The 27,358-nt window shown below is 39.1% G+C and overlaps 2 protein-coding genes across 2 annotated transcripts in view; both read right to left on the bottom strand.

The window, feature by feature from the left end:
• Nucleotides 1-1,180: 1,180 nt before the first annotated feature.
• LOC141790253 (creatine kinase U-type, mitochondrial-like) lies at nucleotides 1,181-8,021 on the bottom strand. Its single transcript, XM_074669992.1, has 10 exons — nucleotides 7,979-8,021; nucleotides 5,321-5,497; nucleotides 4,328-4,526; nucleotides 4,152-4,247; nucleotides 3,369-3,590; nucleotides 3,167-3,252; nucleotides 2,464-2,587; nucleotides 2,198-2,332; nucleotides 1,958-2,083; nucleotides 1,181-1,306 (listed from the first exon to the last, which is right to left on the bottom strand). Exons 2-10 carry the CDS (start codon nucleotides 5,461-5,463, stop codon nucleotides 1,190-1,192), a joined length of 1,248 nt encoding a protein of 415 aa, XP_074526093.1. The 5' UTR covers nucleotides 5,464-5,497; nucleotides 7,979-8,021; the 3' UTR covers nucleotides 1,181-1,189.
• A 3,405-nt stretch (nucleotides 8,022-11,426) lies between these two features.
• rasgrf2b (Ras protein-specific guanine nucleotide-releasing factor 2b) overlaps nucleotides 11,427-27,358 on the bottom strand; it is a 53,409-nt gene continuing 37,477 nt past the window's right edge. The window contains exons 16-28 of the mRNA XM_074669970.1: nucleotides 23,684-24,174; nucleotides 21,242-21,367; nucleotides 20,644-20,733; nucleotides 19,338-19,444; nucleotides 18,274-18,386; nucleotides 18,014-18,074; nucleotides 16,358-16,461; nucleotides 16,002-16,086; nucleotides 15,693-15,890; nucleotides 15,242-15,321; nucleotides 15,037-15,154; nucleotides 14,878-14,946; nucleotides 11,427-13,592 (exon numbers count right to left, since the gene is read on the bottom strand). Coding sequence (XP_074526071.1) covers nucleotides 13,500-13,592; nucleotides 14,878-14,946; nucleotides 15,037-15,154; nucleotides 15,242-15,321; nucleotides 15,693-15,890; nucleotides 16,002-16,086; nucleotides 16,358-16,461; nucleotides 18,014-18,074; nucleotides 18,274-18,386; nucleotides 19,338-19,444; nucleotides 20,644-20,733; nucleotides 21,242-21,367; nucleotides 23,684-24,174 — 1,735 coding nt within the window. The 3' untranslated portion in view covers nucleotides 11,427-13,499. The remainder of the gene's footprint in view (nucleotides 13,593-14,877; nucleotides 14,947-15,036; nucleotides 15,155-15,241; nucleotides 15,322-15,692; nucleotides 15,891-16,001; nucleotides 16,087-16,357; nucleotides 16,462-18,013; nucleotides 18,075-18,273; nucleotides 18,387-19,337; nucleotides 19,445-20,643; nucleotides 20,734-21,241; nucleotides 21,368-23,683; nucleotides 24,175-27,358) is intronic.

The following is a 27,358-nucleotide window of genomic DNA, read 5'->3' as shown; positions in this document are numbered from 1 at the left end:
TTGGCCCAAATTTTGAAAAACACACTCTTGGGATCCAAAACGTGTGCCAAAGAGCCTCCCTGTTTGGCAAAACAAACTAAATTGCTCTTTTGGGTGCCCGTGCCCCTAAAAAATTATGTGCACAGCACTGCCCTTAACCCCATCTGTAGTATGATGATCGAAGGTGGAAGATAAAATCTAGCTTTCTACCAAAATAAAAAAAAGTCACAATCTTTTGGCCTCAAGCTGTTTGTTTGTTCAGCTAATCCATTTGAGAGAGTTGAAGGTCAAACCGGATATTTTCCATAAGATCATGAAGCATCTTTCTAGATTAATTTATACCAGGCATAATGTTTTTTGAGCAGTTAGGTTGTTCAGCAGGGGTAAGGAAGACCCTGACATGAAGCTCACTTTACATCATCCTGCTTAAAACCATCAACAGGCTGACACAAAAAAAATGATTTGACTGATTTAAATGATTTATTTTTATAAAGATGAAAAATAAGTCTGTCAGATTTCAAAGTGTGTAATTCATCCCTGAAAATCTGTTCTTTATAGCCTCTTTACAAAACAAATTTAAAATTTTCAGTTCACATGCTCAAACATAAGCTTCTACTGAGAGTAACTTCAGTCAGTGGGGATATTTAAACCAGCTACAAACTAACTTTTTGTTCATTTTTATTATTTACTTTACTGTTCAGTTACTGAGCTGCTCTTACCAGCTCTGCTCCTGTTGTCTGGATTATAGGACAGGATGTTGCTCTACTTCTTACATATCTTTACCCTGTATTTTCCTGACTCTCAGAATCTATGGCTTTTACCACTGTTTCAGCAAGTAAAGGTGAAATGTGCCGAACATTTTCCAGATTGATATAGTTAGACGTATGATAACAGGTTGTCCCTGGAGTGTTATTTTTTTGGGGGGGTCCAAAATGAATCACCATTGGTATAGGGCTTTGACCAAATAGAATCAAGATTTTATCATTTACAGCAAATACTGGAGTAAAATAATCAGGCAGTAATCAATTTAAAACACCCATCTGTAGTCAAACTTCATTCATTGCAGGCCTTTATTGTTATAGAATTGCAGTATACTTATTTCATACAGCATCTCAGTACAGCACTATACATGTTGTGAAAATCAATAAAGAAAGTCTAAATAGCAGTTGGAGTAGATGCTTTGTTCAAGGATTTCCTGCGGATTTGGTCTTTACTTCCTAAACTGAGGGATGGGTGCGGGGATCTTGATGTCCTGTCCTCTCTCCAGTCTCTTCTCACACTCGATGAGGTAGTTCACTCCGTCAATCACCAGCTGAACCAGCTCCACCTGTGGATAAACAGGGTAAGTGTCATAAATCACAAAATCAAAGTGTACATATTGATAACACTTGAGTTTATATCTCTACAAACAATCGGCTGTGGTCATGATAAATGAAGAAAAACTTTTCCTGAGGTTTAGGAATGCAAAGTTGAATTTAGTTCATGAAATGAGTGATTCCTTTCAACCTAAGGGCGTGAAAACGACCGATGTTCGCTCTTAAATTGGAATTACAGTCTGTGCTATTTACTTACTACTACTGCCAGTACTATTACGGCAAACTTGGCGAGGTTAACACAAACATTGTTCCTCCCTGTGTTAAGCCTTTCAGACAGGTCCGTCTCCACCTGGCTGTTGCTGGCAGACCCACACCACTACAACAACAACTCTGGCCTTAACCAACTTTCACCTTTAACAGCCTTTCATTAGTGGAACCTGTTGGAGGTCATCACAGCCCGTGAGGAAGTGCAGCGTGAAAGGCTCAGCTGAGCAGAGAGAAGTCTTTTAGCCTTAACTGGCACACCCCATCCTGCCTGGATTACAGATTACAGAGCAGCAGGGGGTGTCAGTTTCACAGCCGACACCTGTTGCTCTGCTCTGTCTTTCTGTGCTTGCTGCTCATTTCCACTTCTACCGCAGCCTTGCTTTTCAGGTGTTTACCTCTGACTTGCCCAGACGGTCCAGGTTGGAGATGTCAAAGGTGTCTCCAGTAGCAGCTGTGTCAACACCACCTGTGCCCCTTTTCTGTAGCCTCAGATTATCCAGGATCTTCTTGAAGCGAGGGTCCTTTTACAGCAAAAACACACAAATTAAATCACTTTCAGATGTAAGAACTACAAATCAGGAGAGAAGGAGTATTCTTGAGCTTAGGGTGAACAGGAAGCATGATTTCTGCCTTACCTTGCTGAGCTGGGGGAGGCGAACGTGAACACCAGCCCTCAGTCCAGTGCCCAGATTAGAGGGGCAGGTGAGGATATAACCCAGGTGCTCATTCCACATGAACTCCCAACCTCGCTCCTGGATTAGGTGCTCGACCTAAAAGATATAAGAGAAGACTTTTAATCAATCTCATGACCTACTTTTATCCCTGTTGTGTATTTGGTTATTACGCTTCAATCATTTCATATTGCATTAAGATAAATGTATGGACACATTATTTAACTCACTTGTTTCAGACCTCTGCAGAACCTTTCAAACACTCTCTTCATGTTCCCTCCTTTCTCCATGGATATCACCCTGGTGTGATCCTCCTCATTGATCCAGATTAAGAAGTTCTTCTCATTGTTATGCCTAACACAGCAAAGAAAGGTAGGAACACACTACATTTCATTCAACAGATGAACACCTTTTGTCTGACAAGGCCTGACAAGGGTTAGAAATGCACAGGTAGGTAGGTGGAAGGGAAGTGGAGACTTGTACTGTCGGCCAGCTGTCCAAAAAACAAGATAAGATAAAGTTGTGTTTGAAAACTACAAAAAAAAAACCTGCCAGTTTAACCAGAGGCAACAAGCAGTAATTTTGAAATACTGTCAGTGATATATAGAGCATAAAATACATATCAAGATGTCATGTCTGCGTTCACCTTCTTAATTGCCTGACTGAAACAAAAAACATCTTTACACTGATATAAAGAAAAAGAAATAGGTGCTGCAGTTGGTGATGGGAAAAAGCAAGAATTTTGCGCATCACTGATGAGATTAATGTCTCCCAAAAGTAAATCACAGCCGCCCCTGGCACACACCAATCTCTAGTGATAGCTACAAAGTAAAGAGTTGATCCTTTACTGGTTTTACTACCAAGCACTTCACAAAATCTACCATGTAACTACAGCGTTCACAGAACTTCTGAGCTACTTTTTCTCTGTCTTACCAGATCCCTCTAGCATCAGGCCAATCTCTGGCCATCCCAGCTGCTGTTAGCAGAGGTGACACAGGTTTATCAAACAGGAAGTGCTCCTGGTTGACCATTGAGGGGACAGCATAACCAAGGAGGACGTTAGATGATAAAGTAATCAATGAATAAATAAAAAGAAGAGGTAATGTCATTGTTTAGGGTTTGATTGTGTACTTACGTCAATCAGCTGCTGCTGCTCCCTCTCAGTCATCTCTCCCAGGCTGTAGTAGCGACCGGCCAGGTCTCCCTTTAGGCCGGCCAGCGCTGTCACAACCACACGCTCCACCTCACGGCGTTCAGAGCGCGTGCATGCAGGGGGGAGACTCAGTCCACGGATGCTGCGGCCAGTACGGACACGGCTGGATAACACATAGCGCTCATCAAACATGCCTGAGGTGATCTGAGGAGGGGAATAAGGCAGTTGTTATCTTCACCATTAATCAGCATCTGAAAAGACAGGAAGCTTCTCCATGGGGCTCATATATTTTCTTGTTGGAAAAAGTGTTTCTCTTGTGGGCAAAAGATACCACCCCCCTCCCCATGACAGATCCTTATATTGTGGATAAAAATACACCTATCCTTTGAAAACAATATATTATCTTGGGGTAAGCCTATGTTGTATGAGAACTAGTTTTGTGTGTACATGCTTGTATCTGCTTGCCTATCTTCTGCACACAACATATTTTTTTTGTGCACACTTGATATTTACTTGTGCACAGAATATGTTGCACTTGCAGGGTCACATTAATGTACAGTTCATACTTGAGCTGATGCTAGTATGCAATGAAATTATGGTAATGTATAGTGGATGGCTGTTGTCCAGTGGTAGCTCTGGTTTAGCTGCTAAATATTTTGTTAGACTGTCAAATATGTCTTGAAGTAAGTGGTGAGAATGGCTTCTGTGTCAGTGAGGTTAACATAGGGCAGATCCAGGAGTGATAGACTGAAAAGCTTTTGCTACCTTGGAAGCATCCAGGTCGGTAGGATGCTTCATCGTGCGTGGGTCATATCCATTGTGTCTATCCTTGATGACTGGATCAAAGAGCTCAGCAAACACCTGAGAAAAATCAAACACCCAGTTTTTAAAATCCCAGGTTTGGTCACATCACAGCTCACACATCGAACATCACCTCCAACCTCGTAGGTTTCCTCGTCTCCAGCCACCATGCCCACAGTCTTGATGAAGGGATGACCTGGGTTGTCCACCCCAGTCTGGATGCACTGGTCCAGGGTCCAGTTGTTGGGGGTAGTCTTGTCTCTCAGAGTAGCATAAATCTTTGGGGTCAAGGCCGATGCCATGCAGTTGTTGTGTTTCCTCAGGTCTGGGTAGTCAGCGCTGTGGAGAGTCAGGGACAACTTTGGATGAACTTGTTTTGCCACCAGTTCGACTGTACCCAGAGACCAGACAGACCAAGTATTTTGTAAATAAAACATTTTATTGCTTCAATAAATGACAGAGACATTATTGAACCAATTTGAGGAAAACAATTTTGGTAGCTTATGAGTTAATGTTGATATGAATTGTTGTAAAAAAAAAGTTTCTTATGAGCTATTGTGTTGTTTTTTATAATCTAGATAAGGTCTGGTGGTTATGGATGCTCACTATGAAACCCCATGAAACAGCATCCTGAGTAGGGATGGGTACTGAATCAGGTACTTTTATAGGTACCAATGGAATTCTGTCAAAAGTATCAGGTACCAATTCACATTAAATCAAAAGGTACCATGTTTAGGTGCCTAAATGCATCCTTGTGACTGTGAGGGAGTGGAAGAGGAGATTTTCCATGGTGGACATGAACACAGCATTTAAAGGTTAAATATAAAAGATATATATATATATATATATATATATATATATATATATATATATATATATATATATATATATATATATATATGTATATATATATATATATATATATATATATATATATATATATATATATATATATATATATATATATATATATATATATATATATATATATATATGTATATATATATATATATATATATATATATATATATATATATATATATATATATATATACAAATGTGAAAGGTACCCATTCCTGGTCCTGAGTCTGTATACCTGTGGCAAGTGACCTTCAGTGATGCATGATTTGTACCTGGGTGGGTAGAGAATCTTCCTCTCAGCTGCAGCAGCGCTGTCGTTGAGGAGGTATCCAGTTGCCAGAGTGCCGGCTCCAATGCTGGCCAAAACTGCTGCGGTGTTACGGCCGGACACCATACGAGTGAATGAATTCGCCATGGTAAGGTGTTGAGGTGGTGAGGTGAGTTGTTTCCTGGTGAGAAGTCACAGAGAAGGTGTGTTTTCAATCACCCTTAGCTGATCTGATTCAATTTTTTAGAAGAAGAAAATGAAAAGAAAAATAAAAATAAAAAAGGAAAAAACATACAACGTGTTTATTATGTTTACAAGTCTAATTGATGCTATCAGTCAGCCTCCAATCCAAATCCTCTTATTTTAAAATAAGGTTGAAAATGAGATATTTTTTTAAATCTCAAAGTGTTCATTGTCATAGAATAGAATAGAATAGAATAGAATAGAATAGAATAGAATAGAATAGAATAGAATAGAATAGAGTTTTATTTGTCATTGCAACAAGTGCAACATAATTGCAAAAGCCCTTCAGTCAGTGCAAACAGTGTAAAGTGCAAAAAAGCTGCCGTGTTCAGGTGCATTGATGACACAGAGGTGATTTTTATATTGTAATTAAATTAAGACAAATGAGGTATTGATATTAGGAAACAGATTAAACATGAGGTGTCTGGGATGAGAGGGGTCCTGAGTTTTTTTCCTGCCTTCCAGGGGCAGAGGGAATGGTGCAGTTCTTCCAGTGTGCGGAGAGGGCAGTCGTTGATGTTTTTGTCTGTGTTGATGTGCAGAGTACACAGAAACATGTTTCTCTTTACAATGAAGTTCTTTCTTTGATGTCCACAATGAATTCCGATAAAAAATGTAAAAAAAAAAAAAAAAAAAAAATAGCCAAGAAAAATTTAGATAAGTATAATAGTTTGTACAGTTATACAAAATATACAACAAGTAATGCAGTTAAAGCCAGTGGAGAGTGCAGATAGAATTTCAAACTGTGCCAAAAATGAATGCAATACGTGCAAACTGAGCAAGAGGTAGTCTGTGTTTGTTACACTTTTTTGTCTTTTTACACAGTTTTCAAGGAGACTGATGCAAACCTGAACCTTACCAACCACAGTATCTGAGACAACATTTAGATTATTGGAGAGTAGACCATCAAACCAGACCGTCCACTGGCACAGAGGAGATCTGAAGTTTGAAATCATAAACCTGTGAGTATCCCTACACTCGCTTTGTTGTACTGTTTCATTACTTTACTTTTAACTTCTCCTGGCTCTCTGCCCAGCTAGCCTTGCTGCAAACACTTTGCATGTGCACTCACGGGCCAGGCCAGAGTCTGGAAAACTGGCAGTACAGAGAGAAGCAATGCAGACAACAGTATATCTGCTCCTCCTCCCCAATGCATCCTTAATACATGGGTCGCAGCGTGAGTTTTATGATGAGCTGACTCACATCTTCACAGCAGAGAGTCTAATGAGGGTGCTATCAAATACCCAATAACTAAGAGATACTCTTACTGTCTGTGATGAGATTAATCCTGGGACAGACAGGAGCCTTGTGTTTGGTCAAACTAGAAAGCCACCAGCTCAGGTGATCAGATAATTTGTGCTTTGAGAGACTGGGCATCACAGCGTTTCTAAGTTATACAGCATGAAAGATAAAAAAGTGAGAAATTAATGTGATACGACCTGCTGATATTACAGCATTCCTATCAGATGTTTCTACATTTTGCATATTACCCATAATATCAATGCTAGCTCTTTTTCCTTCTTAATAATGTGTGTCACTCACACTCACACTGAGTATTGATAGTAGCAGTTAACAGGGTTAAGCAGTACGAGGAGCTAAGAGCTGGCATCAACAGATACATCATCGGCTAAATTACACAACACAGAGAGAGTATGATCCAGGGCACATGGCCAGAAGGAGTCAGATGAATGTTGGACTTTATGTCAAAGGGAAACACTAAATAAAGGAGAAACTCAGTAATCTGCTACAAAAAAAAACACACTCAGAAAGCAGAAGGAGCTAAAAAGGGGGAATGGAAGTAAGCGGCGTGTGTGGGGTTGGAGGCAGAAGAGGATTTGTTCAGTGCTGACAGAAGGTTGGGTGAAAAGGGTGGAAAAAGGTTGGATTACTTGGATTCTCATCAGGGATTATGAGATTAATTAAAGAGGGAAAGTAAGGAGGGGTAGCTTTACCTTTTGAACTGACGTGCACTAATTAAAGACACACTGCACCATGTGTTTAACAGAATGAATGGGTCTAATTTCAAGGTTTTTAAAGGATGTCACTGCAAGATGTTTCAGTCAGAGTTAGGTGTTAGTAGAAAATTCTGGAGCTGGAAAAAGGTGTGAATTAAAGGGAAGTGTTCACGTGTAGCTGCTCCTTTAATATCAAGCAGATTAAGAGGCCCTAATGCAGGAGGCTGCTGTGTAGGCGATACTGTGTGAGTTTAAGTGTCCTCCAACAAAGCAATGTGAAAGAACAAAAACATCAGATGGCAGCATGATTTAACAGCAGTACCAGAATGTTCCTCTGTTTTAAAAGAGGGTGAGTCTCTGGTCTGTAAACTCTAAGATGCCACTATAACAGTTAGGACACTGCTCTAAGGGAAACCAGAAGCAGGAGAGAAGCTGAGAGCTCAAGGGGAGAGTCCATCACTCACCTGAAGTTGGTCTGAAGGGAGGAGGCAGCAAAGGGCCTGTGAGTTCCTGAAGCTTCGTCCAGAGAGTGAGAGCAGACTGAGGAGAGGAGATCTGATCAGAGGGAGGGAGAGAGAGAAGGGGACAGGATTACCCTCAACAGACAGAAAATCCTCTTTCTTCTGTCAGTCAGCATGTCTGACTCCCTCTTCACACATGCACGCTACTTCCTGCACGCACTAACACACACACTTACGTACATGTACTCCACACTTTATTAGCGTGCGGTTTTTATCTGATACCTTTGATAAGCTGGCAATGTAAACACTGGAGTATGCACTGATTGAGGAGTAAGAAGTAGAGAGCAGTTTGTCATTCTGTGTCTTCTTTAATAACCCAAAAGCTTCTTCATAACTCCAAAGATTTTACCATCAGCACTTGATTAGCTTATATTCACAGTTGCATCTGTTAAATTATAGATATTTATATTCTTAGATGGCATTTTTATCTTAATTACCCAGCAATAGACACCCAAGTAGCATTCAAGTAGTAACGTTTATAACTGTCCTTCATTTAAAACTTTTCTCATACATGCAACGCATCCTGACGTCCATGTTTACGAGCAGGGACGTGCAGAGAATTTCATAGAGGCAGTGGCCCCAAATCATTCAGGTTCTTTTCACAGAAATGATACAGGCCTGGAAATTTTACATTGTTGACCTTGTTGAAAGGGATATTTCAGTTTTTTTAAGGCTTTGTGAGTTATCAACAGCATTTGTACTAAAAGCAAAAGATACTGTCTGGCATGAGTTTAACTGGAGAAACAGGGTTGGATGTTTTATTACACCAACACTTTGGCACTCCTGGAAGAGACACAGCCTGCTGGAGAACATGTGGGACTGAGACTGAGGGAGCAAACCTCTGTCATATGATTTGGGATTGCTCTGAGATTAAAAAATATTACATGTCAATCAGAGGTAGTATGAAGAAAAAGTTGAAAAATTCAAGATTGACTTCTGCTTTCTGGGCAGGATGTCACCTCGACTTCTTGAGTTTTCAAAAGCTTATGCATTGATGTTGCTGGTTGCAAAAAAAAAAAATCTTCCAAAATGGCTGTATCCATTGACACTAAGTACAGTGTGATACATTAAATTTTAATTCTAGAAAATTTAACTATTTTAAGACTTAAGAGCAGCAAATTGGATAGATGCTTGAGAGAATGGCGTTTGACCCATTAAGTACAGACTTGTGTATCTTTTTTTTTTATTGTAACTCTTCTAGTTCTCTGCTACACACAGTCATTCCTTCTTTTTTTCTCTATCTCTTTTTTTTCTTCATCACTGTTTACGTGTATTTCTGTAAGAACTTAATTTGTGTTGTTTAGGGGGAAACGTAAACTGCAAACTGCTTTGTACATGTTAACTAAATATATATAAGTAAATAATAATATAAAAATTGTATAAAAAGGTAAACAACAATGGATGCTGGTCAGCTGCAAAGAGCAAAAGTAAATGTTTTATGTTACAGCAAAGTGCTGAAAATATAAATTTGTGAAGTGCACATTTTAATCTTAAAAAAATAAAATAAAATTAATAATAATAATAATAATAATAATAATAATAATAATAATAATAATAATAATAATAATAAATGATTCCCTCTTTCAAAATGATGTATACTCCAGAATAAAGAAAAAGCCTCTAAAGCCTCAAACTGCTGTCTCTGACTTGATAAGGCTAAGATCTCACTCTGGTGGTGTTGTTAAACTTGAGTAAACTGTCGTCCATCTGCCCCTAAGTCAAACAGCTATCTTGGCTGATCTGGTCGAGGATTCCTTCTGAGACAAATGTTAGCAACTTACAACTGCCAGCCTCCAGTTTCTGAGCAGGAGAAACTGTCAGTGGACCTCACACTTACAGCTTCTCAAACACAACATTTGGAAACTTCAACACTCACTTTGCAGTTTGCAGGATAGTTGTTAGAGCGTCTGGGATTCACACTGTGCCATTTTTCTCCATCACTTCCTCCCTCATGATACTCTGCCTTTTTCTTTTCCCCTCTCATAAAATGTTCGCCAAAAAACAAACAGGCAAGTCAGTTTTTCTAGATGTAGATAAATTCACGAGATTAAACCGTGTTGTCTTTTCACATTCACCCCATATCTTCACTAATGTAAGAAGAAAATAAGATGTGGAAGATAATAGAGTGTTCTTCCATTTATGACCACATGATGGCAGTATTTCCCCATTAAAGTCTTTGGGGGAATCAAACATCTGGTTTATCAAATCAGGAATGAAACGGACGTACTGTGTTACTGTTAAACACATTTTTGCTTTCTATGTGTGGAGCTTTTTATATATTTGTTTTGATTACATGTAAAATGATTTGATCACTTTATTTCATGTGTGTACTCTGTAATCTGAAATCATCCTCTCGGTTGGTTGGTTTCATGCAGTAAACAATTTAACTTATGACACTGAGACCTTAATGTAAGATCAACTTTGACATTTAGGGGAGTTGTGTGCGTCGCTCTCGGGTTGAACAGAGCTGGCTGCGATGGTTCCCTGTTTGATGCTACTGATGGCAGAGGGTGAAATTAGAAATAGGATAACCTACTTTAACGGTGAAATAACAACATTCTTAAATTCATATAAATAACATTTTTTTGATCATTTGTTCTCTTATTTTATGAATGACAGACTTTTATTTACTTGCATTTTGATTTGTAACCCTCATTTGCAATTTTCACTTAAACTACATGTGATGGAGTGAATTATGTTCACTGACAGTTAGGTTCTACATAAAACTTTGCTTTATGTCAGATAAAACAGTGTATGTATATCCAGTCTAAATTTTATGTCATTTTGAGCTTAATTCTCGGATGTATGTGTGTAAAATTTCAGGGGAAAATGATTTTTACTTTTTTTCACTTTTGAAAAATATTTTTATAAAACAACCTGAACTGAATTTAGCTGTGAAATAATTTGTACACACATTTATTTGATTAATCTAACAAAAGTCGGAGTCAAAGTTTTGTAAAAAAAAAAAAAAAAAAAAAAAAAAGTTGAACTGCTAAAACTGAGACACCAGTGGAAGATGAATCAATTTTGATATTTAGGAGTTTCTTTGTTAAAAAATAAATAAATATATTAAAATGTAAAAAATGAATAATAATCAATGCAATAATCAACGCAGTCCTGTAAACAAAGTTTTTTAAATTCAGTTTGGTGCTTGTGACCTCTTTTTGCTCAAACAACATGTGCAAAGATAATTCTTGTTGTTGTGACTTAAAGTTTTGCAGAGCTTGGCCTCATTTTGTGACTTGAATAAATTCAATCGTTAGAGACTATTGCAGCCTGACAGGACACTGAAGATTAAAACTAAGAATTATTTTTAAGGGTAGGTGTTGCTGGAGGAAATAATAAGAGAAGCAGCTTCTTACCAAAGAAACACACAAACAAATAAGGCATGTTGAATTTATTTCCCCTGCACCTACAAGTGAAAAATGCAAACAAATACACAAAAATAATATTACAGATCAAACATAGCATCCTGTATTCCCAAACCAGTATGTGGATCAGACACTCAGAATTACAGATGCAGTGCAAAGGACAAGTTTTCTAAAGCAAAGCCTGAAAACATTTCCTCTGATTGATGTGGAATAAGGTTATTGTTTTGTGTTTTCACTGAGGCCTGCATCGATTCCAACACTGCTACTGCATAACGACAGGCTGATCTGCAGATGACGTAGCCTAAAGATTATGCTTGATTGTTTGAGGTACACTAGAAGACAAACGTGCCAGATCTGACGGACAAAATATTGTTTTTGATGCCATTAAGCGCAGACGATATTTATATCGAGCAGCAGAAGGAGAACGTACAGGGAAGCGTCCAGTCAGACATGCACAACATGCAGCTGTTGTGTGCATGCAGGACAATAAAGTTCATCATATCAGCAATACAGGAAACAAACTGAAATAATTCAAATGCTACATTTTTTAACCTTCAACAGACTTTTTTTTTTAATAAATCAGAGAATAAAACAGATGTCTTGTAGAACAAGAACCTGGGATGCAAAATTAGAAAGAGAGACAAAAAAACAACTCAATATTCACAGCATAACAATTCAAAATATTTCTTCATCAATCATGTGATATGTGTGGAGTCACTATGTACAAAAAGTAACATAAATACAGTATCTGATGAAATAATAAATAGCCTAACGATCATACTGTCACTCAAGCAAAGCTACATCTCAGAGAGTGCAAAAAACTGTCCCGGCCTACATCCAAGAGTTACACACCGGGACCCGACGACACACACCAGAACCAGACAAATTTAGAAAGAGCAAAATAATTCAAAGTGCACACAAACGCAGCGGAAGCTTTGGGTCAGTAGAGGTTATAACAATGCTTAAACACTAGAGGGCGATATTCGCTGACATTAAGATGCTGCAAAGACTTTACTGTGTTTACACTAACATGCTACTATTTAGTCAACAGTAATTTTTTTCTGGGGAAAAAAGGAGGTGAATGAGTGACTCTAGAGTCCAATTTGTAAAGGAAATGTCAAGATTTGTAGATTCATGTGTAAAACTCAGTTCATGTGAATTAGCATCTGTGGGTAAGTCGACCTACACTAGTGGAAGGCACTGATAAAGTTTTCATTTTGTATCATTCATGCGGACATTAAAAATAAACTGTTTCTATCTTTTGGGATGTCTTTAGTATTAAGACAAATATAGAATTCTTGTTTCATCAAATGAAAAATAAGCCACTTTAGTACAATAAATCAAATTTTTATTTTTAAATGTCTCATATTTGTGTTTTTCTGTTTTATTTGAAGGCTTGAAGTCGCATAATCGCTCCTAGCCCACTGAGGATGCAATGTGGCTGAGAGAGTCACCCTGGTGAGAGTGGGGTGTGCTAAGCTGAGGGGACAGGGGGGGGCAGGAGGGTCAGGGGGGTCAGGTTAAAGGCCATTTAGACAGTTACATCCAAAGCTGAAATCATGCAAGTTTTACCATCATGATAGAAAGCTTTTTAGTGGGCTCTTGCTCCAGGACATGGCACAGACACGCACAGACAACAGATCACAGACATCAGCACAGAGACACCAGCTCAGACATCTCTCTGTCACACTATCTGTATATGCTACATCTCTGTTAATCCCACTGTGTTTCATATGATCAGCCTTCCCTGCTCTCTCAGGCTGTCTGAGGAAGTGTGCACCAAACTTTTCCACTGAGGAATGATGAGCACACACTGCAATATGCCATTTCCTCAAAACCCTCGTGCAATCCAATCAAAACCCTTTTCTTCAGAAACCTTAGAAAACCTGCCTCGTGCTCCCTTGGTCTCTCATAAAACTCTCAAGTTTCTCCAACCTTCACTCCCACCATCACTCACTTCAATCCAACTGATTTCTATTTCAGAGTCACTCTCAAAATCGACACATTTCCTCCTGATTGATGAGATTATGTGGGCATGCTGCCCTCGGGGGTCCAGGTATGGAAGGCTCCCGCTGGCCATGCACGGCTGTGACTCAGGCAGGAAGCCTGGGCTCGATCTTTAGAGAAAGGTCATAGAGCGTGTCTTCATCCATGATCAGGGTCTTATCCAGGAGGTACTGGGTCACCTGGATGAAAGGGGGACAGCTTACTTCAGTTCACAGACCAGCAGCTTGTGCTTACTCATACCGCTTCAGTTTCTCAGGTTGAAGAAATAGATTACAAGTTGGATTTTTCTCAGCAGATGCACAGAGAGTGGGTTAAATATTAGGTTTGATAGATGAATATCTCATTGTGATAAAGAAATAGAGGATTGGTTGAACAAGATATCTTCAACTGGACTATGAAATCAGCTCTTAGGGACACACTTAAAGGTCTGTCATACTTTAAACTGAAGGTATTATCTGTGATCCTTTGGTGAAAGAAGCCCCTCCAGAAAAGTGTGTTTGAACCTGTTTTTTAAAGTCTTTACATTAACACAACTTTACAAAATAAAATCTTATCAAATATATAATTTTACTTATAATTAGTGTTGTCAGGGGATTAAAAAATTAATCTAATTAATTATAGGATTTTTAATTAATATATCTAATTAATCACATTTTAATCTCATATCTGCTTAAGGTCCCCAAATAAAGAATTTGAATTCTAGGACATTACAAAACTGTAGTGCATGACTGACCAAATAAATATACGAAGAAGAGATTTGTAAATCCACATTTTCTTTCAACTGACCAACTAGCCCCTTACTGCGCTTATAGAAGTAAATTATGTTTTCAGTGGGTGGAGGCGAGGTCTGGCGTAGCTTGTCAATCAAAATCATGCTCGTAAACTACTGTGGTCGAGAGCAGTCCATTCTTTGGATAAGAGATCAGCATGGATATGAGGAGAAGATGTGAGCTGCAAGTCAGAAAAATTCAGGCAGCTCAGGCTCGAACTGAGGATATATCGCTGTAGTTCAGAGAGAAAGAGTGGCGCCACCATGAGGAAAGACAACAAAGATCACGGAGAGGATCAGAGGATGGAGCCGGGGATGAAAATGACCTAAAAAAATATATGTTTTGTCTGTTTTTTGGATCAAAAACAGGAAGAGAGACATATAAGAAGAGAGTCCACTCTTCTTAGGTAGTTTTGGTGTTAACATAGTCAGAGAAAACAATATTATTTGGGTCTTGAAAGATTGCGCTGAAAATGGCTGGCAGCCAATAAGTTAATCTTGTGTTACTTTTTATAACGCAATAATTTGTGGTGTAATTAATTAATCTAATTGACATGTTAAAGTGACAGCCCTGGTTACAACACTTTTGCCCCTCTGTTTGTGTGTTGAGCTTTTTTCAACATTGTTTCTAAATATTTCTGCACAAAGAAATACAACAATACACCACTGTGTTTTAAGGTGAATGTCAGAAATACCTTGGCCTGGTGCTCTATTCTGTACGGCGTCTGCTGAAACTGTCGGATCTCTCTGATGATGTGTGAAATCTGAGGGTAGTACAGAGTTAAAGTCATATAATCAAAGCATTTTATGCATGTTCTGATGATTTGTATTAGATAACAGAAGAATGTGCGTACCATCCTCATTTTGGAAAAGTTAACCAGGCCTTCCTCTGTGAAGTTGGGAGTCCCCTCCTCAATAAAGGCCAGGTCTGTTAGATACATTCCCAGGTACGGCACACATGGAGGATTGCAGCTGCAAGAGGAGAGTGTGGAGCAATAAGGTGAATATCAAATCTCATAAAACTTAAAGAAAAAAATGTTTTACTTTATTTATTCTCACTTTTTCAGTGTCTCCCTCAGATTTTTGAACCTCCCCTCAGAGGACACTGTCTTCTGCAGTTTGTCCATCAGGGCTTTCGTCTAGACAAGATCAGAAACATTCAGAACAATAAGGCAGCTGCATTAACCCAGGATCCACTCACTCTTGAAAAAAGAGGGTTGTAAAAGAACGGCATAATCAAGTTTGTTTCGGTCCTGAACAGAGAGCATGCTTTGGTTAAGAGACAGACTGTCTGGTGATTGGATGATAATGGGTGTAATTGATTTAGTCTGGATCAAGCCAAGAGCAGACACTTAACATTACAGGTAAATGCTTCTCTGTATTGTGTACTCTCTAATGATACCGAGTCTAAAATCTGTGGGCAAGAAGCCTCAAACCTTCAGAATTTAGATCAACTTCACTGTTTCTGAGCAGAACTCTCCCTGTTTGGTTATTCTTCCTCTCTCCGAACCTGTTTGCTGACTTTGGCCCAGGTCTTCTTCAGACGGTAGATGGCACTGCGATTGAGTGCAGATGTGATCTCCAGAACTCCGTTGTAATTGTTCAGACAGCGGCAGATGTCAGCCACAGCAACCCACTTCTCTATGGAGCTGGCCCTCGAGCCGACATCAGTATGGGTCATAATCTGTGACGCCACCAGGTTACTCATCTTTGGAAGGAAAAGAAAAGAGACTGTAGGTTGTAGAAGGACACAAGCTGAACATTTACAGATGGGTCAGAGAACAGACAGAAAAAAAGAAAAGATACTGAAAGATCTTACATCATTAAAGTGTTGGCTTGTTTTCATGATGTACGGAGTCCTTTCTGTCTTATCGACCTTCATCCAGCCCTGGCCCAGGAACTCTCTGAGACAGGGAGGACATATGTGTTAAATCACACACATGGAAATCCTCTGAGCTGTAGACCAGCATATAGAGATGTCAGTATGCTGATGTACATTCCATAAGATATTATATAAAGCTTTTCAACGGCTGGCGTTTTGGAGCCTAAGTGCCATCAGCGCCTTCAGTGGGAAACTGTGTTTTCACTGGTCTCATAATGAGCAGTATCCATAAAGGTGATTCATATTGTTTGTGCTGATGCAGATCAGTGTGAAGGTATTATGAGAGGACTGACTCATAAGGAATGCTCCTGAAGACAATGTGATCCAGCAGGGTGATCTGCTCAGCCAGCTCCATCGCAGAGAGAGACTCGAAACACTCAGCTTTTGGACAGTCAGCCTGGAAAGACAAGTGAAGACATGATGCACATCATGAAACACGAGCAAACACAAGTTTATGAATATCTAATACAAGACTGGCTCAGAAATCAGGGTTTTATGAGTGCTGACGGTCTTCTGTAGACCAGAACTACCAGGACAGGCTGGATCTGCCTCTTTTCCCTTTAGAAACAGAGGAATGAACACTTGGGCTAAAGGCAAAGTGTGAGTTTTTGTGATCCCAGCCTGTTATTAAGCAAAGAGCTTAAAAGAGGACACTTAAGGGTCCTGAATATTTCATCTCTGGGAACTGAAGTTAACTAGAGGACTTCATGAGTATTTGTGGAAGATGTTTATTGATGTAGAAGTACCTCAGAGTCCCTTTGACATTATAAAACCCGGTTATCTTATTTACACATTTTAAGCCAGACCACACTGGTAGTCTTCAACAGCAGGTGGGTTATATCATGCACCAAAAGCTCCAACTTCTCTTTTCTACTGCTATCAAAGCCAGCTCATGATGTAATTGATTAAAACTCTGGAGAAGATGCTCTTATTCTTTAAACATTAAAAAGCTCATTAAGGGTTTTAGACTATATATATATAGAGGGATCATCAGTTACGTCATCATAAAGATGCGCACGCATCTCGACCGCAGAAGCAGCATTTAGCTCCATTCATTCAGAGGAGTGAGTGTTTTTTAAACACCAAATTCAACCTGTTAGAAGCATCAAAATGTACGGGTTTTCTGTGGGCAGCTGTCAAAAACAATACTACACAATAGAGGCAACTTCTGTCAAGTTTCGACCGTTAGAACGCAACCAGTGTTTCGGCGTTAATAGCGACCATGCTAACTGGTGACTTTCAGCCGACGGAAGCCATGATTAACGGCCGGGAGTCACCAGTTAACAGGGTCACGCTTTACACTGATACACCAGCGATGTCTGCGTGTGTGTTATGAAATGTGCCGTCTTTATTCAACCTCAGTTAACCAGGTTTGACTGCAAACAAGCAATAATAACTGCTGATACTCAAAATACAGATTTGACTTTGCTTATTTAATGCAAAGTCAAATCTGTTAATTTGGTTTGGGGCTGAGGTTATGACCAAACACGGACTCAATATGGGCAGTTAATAATGAGTGAACCTATAACGATTAACAGAAACAGATTTTATGACCAAAGTAAAATTAGGGACTATTATGAAACGTTTACATCCTGGTCTGTCACAGTCTGAAAAGAGTTATGTTTCCTCTCTGGGTACACACTAGGTTTCTCTGCTAAAAACGTCTGTCCACCTAATATCTGTCCACTTGCTGATCTCTTCTGTCCACTCTCTGCTACTTCACAAACCTGGGAGCATTATACCATCCATCAAAGTGATGACATTAAGTTAAAAAAATGTGTTTTTTGGTGGTTAACCCCTCCACATCGTTTGACAAACCATTATACTCTGCAGTGCTTCTGCACCCAAGTTGCGCAAGCACCCGCTGTTGTTGATAAACAAATAATCCCCCTATATATTTTTATCTTTACACACTTTTGACGTGGTTTTATGAGCTGCAGTTCTCTCACCATCTGTAAGATGTCCTCTATCCTCAGCTGGGCATCATCCTGCTCATCCTGGGAAAGGGCACTGACGTGGGAGAGAAGATAGAACAGAATATGAAGGATTACTCTAGACTCTAATAAAAGATAACATAGAATTAGACTTATTACAATAGACTTATGAAGAATAGAGAAGATTAGAGCGAACCAATAAAAAAAGAAAGAAGTGAAGAGAACACGATATGACAAACTAGAATGTATGACACAGGTATGACGTGTTTGAATACCTTAGTATGTTGGCCGTTGCTTTTCTCTCCTGAGGCAGGAGGTCTGGGTCTCTGAGCACCTCCTCCAGGAGACAGATCACCGACATCTTCAGATCTCCGTTCATCTCAAAGTCCTAAACACAAACAAACACAAGCTTCCGTATCAAAATATCTCTCGATTCTGAGGTTTGGAGGAGTGCCCTGTTGTCCTTTAAGGCAATGACAATATTTCTTTGAATAACAAGCAGCAGAATATAACTTAGTCCTGTGCCCTCTAAATTTGCATTTCGTAGACAGGTTGGGTACCAGATTTTCAGGCTGATATTTTAATCTATGGTTATACCATATATGTATTTTATTTTTAATTGTTTTCGTGAGAAGAAGAGCAGCTACATAAAACTGAGCATATTTCCTTTGTCTTACATGGTTAAGGTTTGTCCTTCTCTGTTAAACTGCTCATAAAAGAAGACCACAGGGTTATTTTCTCTAACCCCCACCAGGAGAGTAGTTACCTCCACATTAAAAGTATCAAAATCATAAAAAACAGCTTTCTTTGATGTGATGTTTTTCCTTGTATTTGATCTTCTGAATCATCCGCACTCCTTCCCTTTTTCACTATCACCCCATTTCAACTCTTGATCAAAGGTCAGTTCTAACAAGCTCTTACAAACAGTGTGTGTGTGCGGATAAATATGCATGTGTGTTTGCCTGTGTGTTAATAAGCCAACTAAAGCTGCGATGACAGCAGAGCATTTCGCTTATTGGAGCAAAAAATGTGTAAAACAGATCGATGCAGCTGGACCTTCGAGCAGAGAGACAAGCAATTACTGTGATGGTCAATTCATTAGAAGCGGCGCTGGCTGTTTAGCACAAGAAAAGGTAGGAGGACTGAGGCAGGCTCAGCTGGTGTGTTTGTGCGTGTATGGTTGTTTACATGTTGAAGTGAGCAGCGGAGCAGAGAGACGCTTCAGACACCGGCTTTAATGAGACCACAGACCCGATCACCTCAGCAAAAAACAGAGACACCCACTACACCAAACAAACACACACACACACAAACAAAAACAGCAGTGGGACAGACAGACCTGTGAGTGTTTGGAGACCCAGTGGCGCAGCACGTTGAGAACTCTGTTAGTTGCAGCACGGCGGATGATGAAATCTTTATCACAAGTTCTTTCAGAGTTAGTAAACACTGCAGGAAAAGTGTAAGAGGAATAAAAAAAAGAGAAGGCAGATGTTGCATGGTGTTACTGTACCGTTTACCCACAAGACAAACGCTTTTAGTGGTTTAAAGTCAAGATGCTGCATAAAAAAACCACAAAGCTCAGATAAAAGGAGTTCATCACACAAAATTAATAAGTATAAGATCAAAGTTTTCTGAGAGTATTTCATCTTTAAGGATTTTGATGTATGTAGGCAATTTTTTATGATTCAGCCAAAATGGGGTTACAAATGTCAAGGATTGAAACACCACTGAATACAAGCTGATTCATCTGAATGCATTGAAACATCCAAAGAAAATTTTATTAGTTAAATATTTTAAATCTAATTCTTTATCTTCATACTGACGGCTTAAATAATGGAAGCCCATTCCCACAAGGTTAAAAAAAAAGAAAAGAAAATAAATAAAAAGAAGAAAAAAGACTTGCCCAGATGAAAAAAAACAAAATTACAAGGTAAGAAATTCAAATTAGCTAAAACTTATTTGAAACAATGAAAAAGTTATGTATAGTTATAAGATAAAAAGTATATATATTGAGATACTTAATTAGGAACACCAAATAAAAATAAATAACAAGAAATGAGTTGAAGCTGTTACACAAAAAGTTTGAATAATGAGACACCTAGAAGAACTAATGAGATAAAAAGTCAAATATATCAGATAAAGATGTGTTTATGAGATTAAAAAAAGCCAAAATTATGAGATTAAAAAGACTAAAAGTCTGGCTCACATTTAGAAAAACTACATTTACCATAAGTAGTAACCTCATTAGAAATTAAACTTTTTAATCTTGTAAATTCAAGTTTTTAAGAATTTTAACTTTGTATCTCACAATTTTGACTCATTTTCTTCATATCTTATAATTTCAACTCATTAAATCATAATTTGGCTTAGTATCTCATGATATCTACTTTTTTTTAATAAGGACAAGTCTTCACATTTTTCTATTATGGCAGAAATGAGCTTCCATAAATGTAAGTTGGGCTATCACAGGGAAAAAACAATTTCTTTTTACAAGCCTATATCATGTTTACTTTTTAATAAACTACTAAATGGCTTTTAGCAGAGTTTAGATTCACTCTGAATATCTAATATCATGTTGTTTAAAGAGTCTAGTTCTACCTTCATGATCATGATATGTGGCTGTTTGTGTGTGTATGTGTGTGTACCTGGTGGTGAACCATGCCCTGCTGCTGCTGTGGCTATAGCAAAGGCAGAAGCAGGAGAGACGGAGCAGCGCGAGTTCTCACCTGACTGACCTGCAGACACACACAAATAATTATCCTTATTAAGGGACGGGACCACCAGTAAATATGTTTTTTTTTTTAAGTTTATCAAGACATCATCAAACCTAATCACAGTTTTCACAAAAAAGTAATAGCTGTTTTGTTACTTTCAGAAACCTGAAAGAGTTCAAATACTTTTATCCTTCAGAATCACCCCCAGTGAATGTAATCCAAGCAGAATATCTTGCTATGCCCACACAGAGGAACATATCCCTGTCGACTCACAGTCATACAAACACACTCACACTGAGCTGTTTATGACTTTGTCCGGCTGTATTTAAGCTTTGTATTGTGCATCTGTACTAAAGATGTCAGCCTCCAGGGTTAAAGTGGCCCGTCTGTGGGCACAGCACTGCCCACTGTGAGGGACTCCGGCTGTGGCATTGTGACATAGCTCTGAGTCACAACCACACACAGACTCTCACACACACACACACACACACACACACACACACACACACACACACACACACACCGGTACCTCCAGGCTGTCTGTAGCGGAGGTGCCGAGGTGTCGAAGGAGAACGACATGGAGACATGTCTCCTGCTTCACTGGTCTGAGGAGATTCTGGGATGATTTTCTCCAGTGACACAGACTCCAGCACAGCTAGACAGGAGAAGAAGAGGAAAACAGGTTTGACAGTGAAGATGATGGTAATGGTTCTGGTCATGGTGGTGGCTATAACAGCTGCTGCTCCACTGGAGAGGAGAACTTTACTCAGGTTTACATTCCTGTTGGGATCCCCAACTATAACTGGCAGATAACAAGAGTATAGTTCATGGCATATTTTGTTTGTTTGTCTGAGCAAGTGAGTGAGGAAAGATTCAAGTCAAAGTTTGTTGACAATCATTGAAGCACAGATCTTTGCATAAAGACAATCAAACTCAATCAAACTTTATTTATCGAGCATTTTTCATGCACAACAGTGGCAACACAAAGTGAACGACAAATGAAAACATTAAAACATATATATATATATATATATATATATATATATATATATATATATATATATATAAAACACTGAAGGTAAAGTCAAATGTTAAAATCAAAATAAGAAAAAAGAAAACAAGACAAATTTAAAGAAATCAAATAAGATATTAAAATATTATAAGGCTACAGTAGTAAAAGAGAAAATGATGTAAACCTAAAACTTTAAGATACAGAATGACAAAGCTGAAAGAAGCAGTGCAGTAAATAAGAAAAGTAATTAAGTTAAAACAGATAAAAATATAAATATTTATTAAACTAAAAGATTCAGATTATACAAGATCGTTACTAGGCGCCGCCCTGTTGGCTATGGCTGCCTTTTGCAGCAGCTCTCTGGTCTTTGTCCGTTTCTTGTAATTTTTTTCGTCCCCTTTCATAATCTTTGTATTTGGAGTGGATCATTACTTTGTATGGCTCATTTGTTGGTCATGGACACCAAATATTTTGTGGCTTCAGCGATGTTTTTACTACTTTTTCTCCTGTGTTTGTCTGGAGATCCTACATGTAACCACTGCTGCATTGTTGACATATGAACTCAGCTGTTAGTGGCCTGTAGCATGTCAATGCTAACTGGTGTAAGGCCTGATGTCTTCCCACAAGGTGAGGAGAAGGAGGAGAGGACGACGTGCTGGTTCTCAGGTGTGAGCTAAGAAGTGACGACATCGACCTGTCCTTCAATCCATCGTTATTGGGAATGTAAGATCTATCTCCAATAAGATGGACGAGCTAGCTGTGCTAACCCAGCAACAGAGGGAATACCAGAGGGCAGAGTAGCATCATGCTATTCACAGACATAGCTAACAGAGCTAACATCAGACACCAACGCCACATTGGAAGAGCTTCACCTGCTGTAAGCAGACAGGATCCAGGAGACAGAGACTGAACAGACTGCTGTAGAAGCTCAGTCCTGGACCCTGTGGAGGACCCTTTGTTTTCTTGATTGCTGCTGTGACTTCTTGTTACAATGAAATTAATTCTAAGTTCTTTATTAATTCTTAAGTTTGCTTTTCAAAATATCTATGCTCTGTGTAGCCTTCAAAACAACCTATGCTGTGGAAAAGGCCAGAAATCTGGCAGATTTAATGGACTGTCAAATACAGACATGTTTTTCAGGTGATCATGCAAATGATGCATGATAAATGTGGAATCAGTGCAGCTTGAGTTGCCTGCTTGAACTAGCCTGCAGGCATAGCTTCATGTACATATATAAATATATATATATATATATATATATATATATATATATATATATATATATATATATATATATATATATATATATATATATATATATATATATATATATATATATATATACACATATATATATATGTAACAACAGAGATACTGTACTGTGTGTCGAGGAGAGAAGAATGGTTTACCATACAGGGGCTAATGACTCTTTATTTCCTAGTGAGCTCTTCTTAGCAGCTGTCACACATGCACACACTTTTGCACACATACACACAGGTTTTGTATCTCTGTGCGTGTGCTAATTAGGGTCTATCTGAAGCTTGTCCTCCTGTGCTGCCTCAGATGCCCTGATGCTCACTCTCTTCAGTCTGAGAGGAGTGTTAACACCACTATTAGAAGATCTGAGCGTGTGCAGTGGGAAGTCGACTCAGCTGAGTCAGGCACATAAACACAAGGAGATAATGATGTCCCGCCAGGCATCTGTTGGGCTCTTAGAGGGAACACTTCACACTGTGTCATTTGATGAGTGACCTCCAGCTCTTCAGGAGCAATTTAGCCCTCCAACAAAGCTCTATATGTTGATCTTAGTCAGAGAAGACATTTCTATACATGCAGAGCAAACCGAATAAGTTATGACTATGTTCAAAAATCATTAGTCAACTGAAAGCATCAAAGCAATGAAGCTCGACATTATCGACACAAACATAGAAACATCTAAAGCAGAAAACCATTACTTACTTCTACGGATGCTTCGCCTCAGTTTGCCACAGAAGGGGTCCATCTTGGGCACCTCCTCCCCTTCAGTGGTCGAGCAGGGACTTTGGTCCGGGGAGGTGGGAATGGAAGGAGCTTGTTCTTGTGTTGGCTTTGAGTTGTTTGGTGGGGGAGAGGTAGAAGATGGAGGAGGAGGAGAGGAGGTGGTTGGAGTAGGAGTCTGAGGCGTGGGGGTTTGAGGGGTATGGGCTGATGTAGGACTACTGCCAGCAGACTGGGAAGTGCTGTGGTTGGTGCCAGAGTTTGGCAGAGGACTGGTGAGGTCCAGACCTCCAACCCTGCCAGTGATGGGGGAGTGGAGGGAGAGCTTTCGTGTTCGGACGGGGGAGGAGGTGCGGGACGGGATGGATAGAGGAGGTGGAGAGGAGAACTTGCGACAGAGGCGAGGAGATTTGTCGTTTATGTGCTCACCACCTCTGTTATTCTGGTTTGTAGCAAAGAAAAGCTCCAAAGACCTGCAGGAGAGATAAACAACATTTTAGAAAAATGTTTTAAACATCAGTGAAAAGCTCCAATATTAAACAAACTGTCAGATAGTGTATCTGATTTTCTATTCCCGATTTGTGCTTTTGGATCAGTTTGGGGTCAAAACTAGATGACATGATGTGCATCAGAAATCAGAACGAATTGAATAAGAGACAAAAACAGCATCATGTTGAAGAAATTCTTGATTCACAGCAAATATGCACCTTAACAGCATTCAGAGTTACATGGATCCAGTGTAGTTATCCAGAGTGACGTGGTGAGTGGGCACAAACAGTGCAGGCAGAAAGTATTCAAAGAGCTGTGATCGTACGTCTGCATGAGGTTACTGTGCTGATTTCCAGCTTTGATTTGAGGGTGTTTACATCCACGTCAGGAACGCTGTAGGATGTTATCACCAGTCAGTGCAGCTCCCCTGCAGCAATTATCAGCTAACTTTTAACCCCTTACTGCCTGAATTAATTAACTATTATAAAAATAGATTGTTTTGATGTGTTTTTGCATTCTTACAGATGTGAAATTAAGTGGAGATTGTAAATTTGAGTATAGCACACAATAGTTATAACAAAGTTATATTATATATGAAAATATATATATAGGCATGAGAAGTGGAGCCGATTAAGCCTGTCACTGATTAATCAACATCAGCCCAAATGTAGCTGATTATAAAATTTTTGTTCCATGGAGATTCTGTCGCTCCTGCTCCTGCTCCTGTGTGTCTGTGTGTTGGGCTGCTAACTGCCCGAGTGTCTGGGCCCCCCTCACATGCAGACCATGCTTTGCAGCCCCTCGTCTCCCCCACTCACACTCAGTCAGCTACAGAAGAGGATGGCAACAATTTGATTTACTCCATGGTAAGCTGTGACTTTGCAAAACAATGTAACTCTTCACCTAAGTGCTTCATGACAAAAACACACTATTAAGACATGCCAAGGAGAGCATTCAAGGTTGTTATTACGTAAGTTTTAAAAAGTGTGTAACAATGTTTAACGTGGTGTAAGTTGTACCTTGGTGAGATAAAGATGTATGTAATAGTAAATTCACACATCCATCATTATCTAATGTAAGACTATAGAACAGCGTTTCAACGCCCTGTTAGTTGCTTTTTTGTGAGATAAACAGAGATAAATGCTACTGTTAATTCACACATCCACCATTATCTAATGTCAGACTATCATACAGCGTTTTAACGTCGTGAAAGTTGCTCATTGTGTGTTTACAGTTTGACTTTTTTTTTCTACTTACTGTGTTTAAAGTTTGACTTATTTATTTATTATTGTGTTTACAGCTTGTTCTTATATATCATTGGTTTACACTACAGTTCATATGTTTAAAGTTTTATAATTAAAGTTCCTTGTTTTAATGTAATAGAGTTTTGTCTCTGTCTTGAATCATATGGGTATTATAATGATTTGTGTTCATACGCAGTATATATCCTGTGTATATCAACGAATTAATTATATATATCGGAAATCGGCTTTATTTTGCGCCCAGTATCAGTATCTGCATCGGCCCCAAAAATCCCATATCGGTCAGGCTCTAATGAGAAGTTCATTCCCTGACCAATATTTTACTACATAGTGGATCTGATACGATCTTTGGTAAGCGTAGAATATGAATCAATAGGTGATAATGAGATTTAAAGGTCATTTCAGCTGCATCAAGACCTGACAGGGTGTCCTGCAAATTTGCAACAACAGGAATCAAGGGGTTAAAGATGTTTGGCCTCTATTATTCCACTACTAAATTCACTTCACTTGTCCCATAAAGTACTTTGGGCTTTGGCTCTAAAAGTCAGGTGGTCCACCAAAAACTACGCAGGTGGAGACAGCACCTAACCTGGAAGACTTTGTGGTCAAACTTGCCATCCAGAAGCTAAATAAATTTTCTAGTTTATTATGGCCAAAAAAGGAAGAAAACAAAAAAAGGGGGCTACTTAGTGGTACAACTCATATTCTACCAGTTAACTAATTATAATTCCAGGCAAATGTCACCCAGCATCTTCTTATTTTGTAAAAAAGAAAAAAAAAGCTTGAACATAAGTTTAGTTTGGCTGAAGTAAATTGGCAGCTAAATTATTTGGGTTATTTTTAGCATTAAGCTCATATCAGATTACCTGGTTGTCGTGACTAAATGTCATTTGTCTGCTTCAGCGCTCAAAAAAACTTGGATCGATGTATGAATGCGTCAGAGTACACCTTGAACAGCTCACCAAATATGCATGAAAGCTTGTTTAAAAAACCATGAACCCCCTCTCTGCTTATGTACCTCAAGCAGAAACTTCTTTGTCTTAATGAGTCATATTTGCAGATTACATCTTCAGAGCTTAAGCACCTCATGAAAGAACCAATTAAAGTGCAAAAATGAGTATTTTGGTTGTCATTTTGTTGATGACGTTGATCCTGCCCAGAGAGTCAGGTGTTAAGAGCTACATTGAGGAGGGAGTCATGCACAGAAGAGAACAAACATAATTTATCCACCAAAGCTTGTAATCCAGTCGGAAATAGAAGAACAAGCAGCGTCCTAGTCAAAACAGAGGGAGGAGAAATGGAGGAAAAGGAAGGAAAGATACCTAAAAAGGAGAAGATGGAGGCAAAAGATTGAAAAGGAGGCAAGCGGCAGAAGAAGTTAAAGAGGAATATTTAAAAAGCACCAAAGAGGATCAATGGAGTTCACAGTGGAAAAACACCTGATATACTGAAGTATCAACCTGAAAATGATCCATTCATACAAAGAGAGGGATACCAGATAGAAAAGTTAAATTGAAGAAGGAAATCAAACCATGGTTGTGTGTTGGAGTAGGACCAGAGCGGAGGAGGAACAGGCAGGATAAGTTCAGAGACAGAAAAAAGGAAGAAGAGAGAACAGAGAGCTGGGAGGTGGTTACTTAGACTGGTCCATGGCTATCTTCTTAATCTTCAGGCTGTAGTCAGGACAGATGGATGAGATGGACAGACGGTCAAATGAGTGGTACTGCGCCCTGTAATTGGAGGGGAGGCGTAGAGACGGGGATGGATAACACAAAAAAATGATTACATGGAGCGGTGCTGTGGTTTGAATGTGAGATGTGACAGAGAGGAGAGATGATAAAAGGAAAATGAAAGGATGTCTCTAAAGAGGAAAGACATGTTTGATGATTAAAGGGAGGGGGGACAG

Source organism: Halichoeres trimaculatus, unplaced genomic scaffold, assembly GCF_033239565.1.
Source record: "Halichoeres trimaculatus isolate MK-OKI-2021-1 unplaced genomic scaffold, fHalTri1.1 fHalTri1_scaffold_5, whole genome shotgun sequence".
NCBI lineage: Eukaryota > Metazoa > Chordata > Actinopteri > Labriformes > Labridae > Halichoeres > Halichoeres trimaculatus.
Note: the sequence above shows the minus strand (reverse complement) of the source record. Positions and strands in the feature narration are given on the sequence as shown.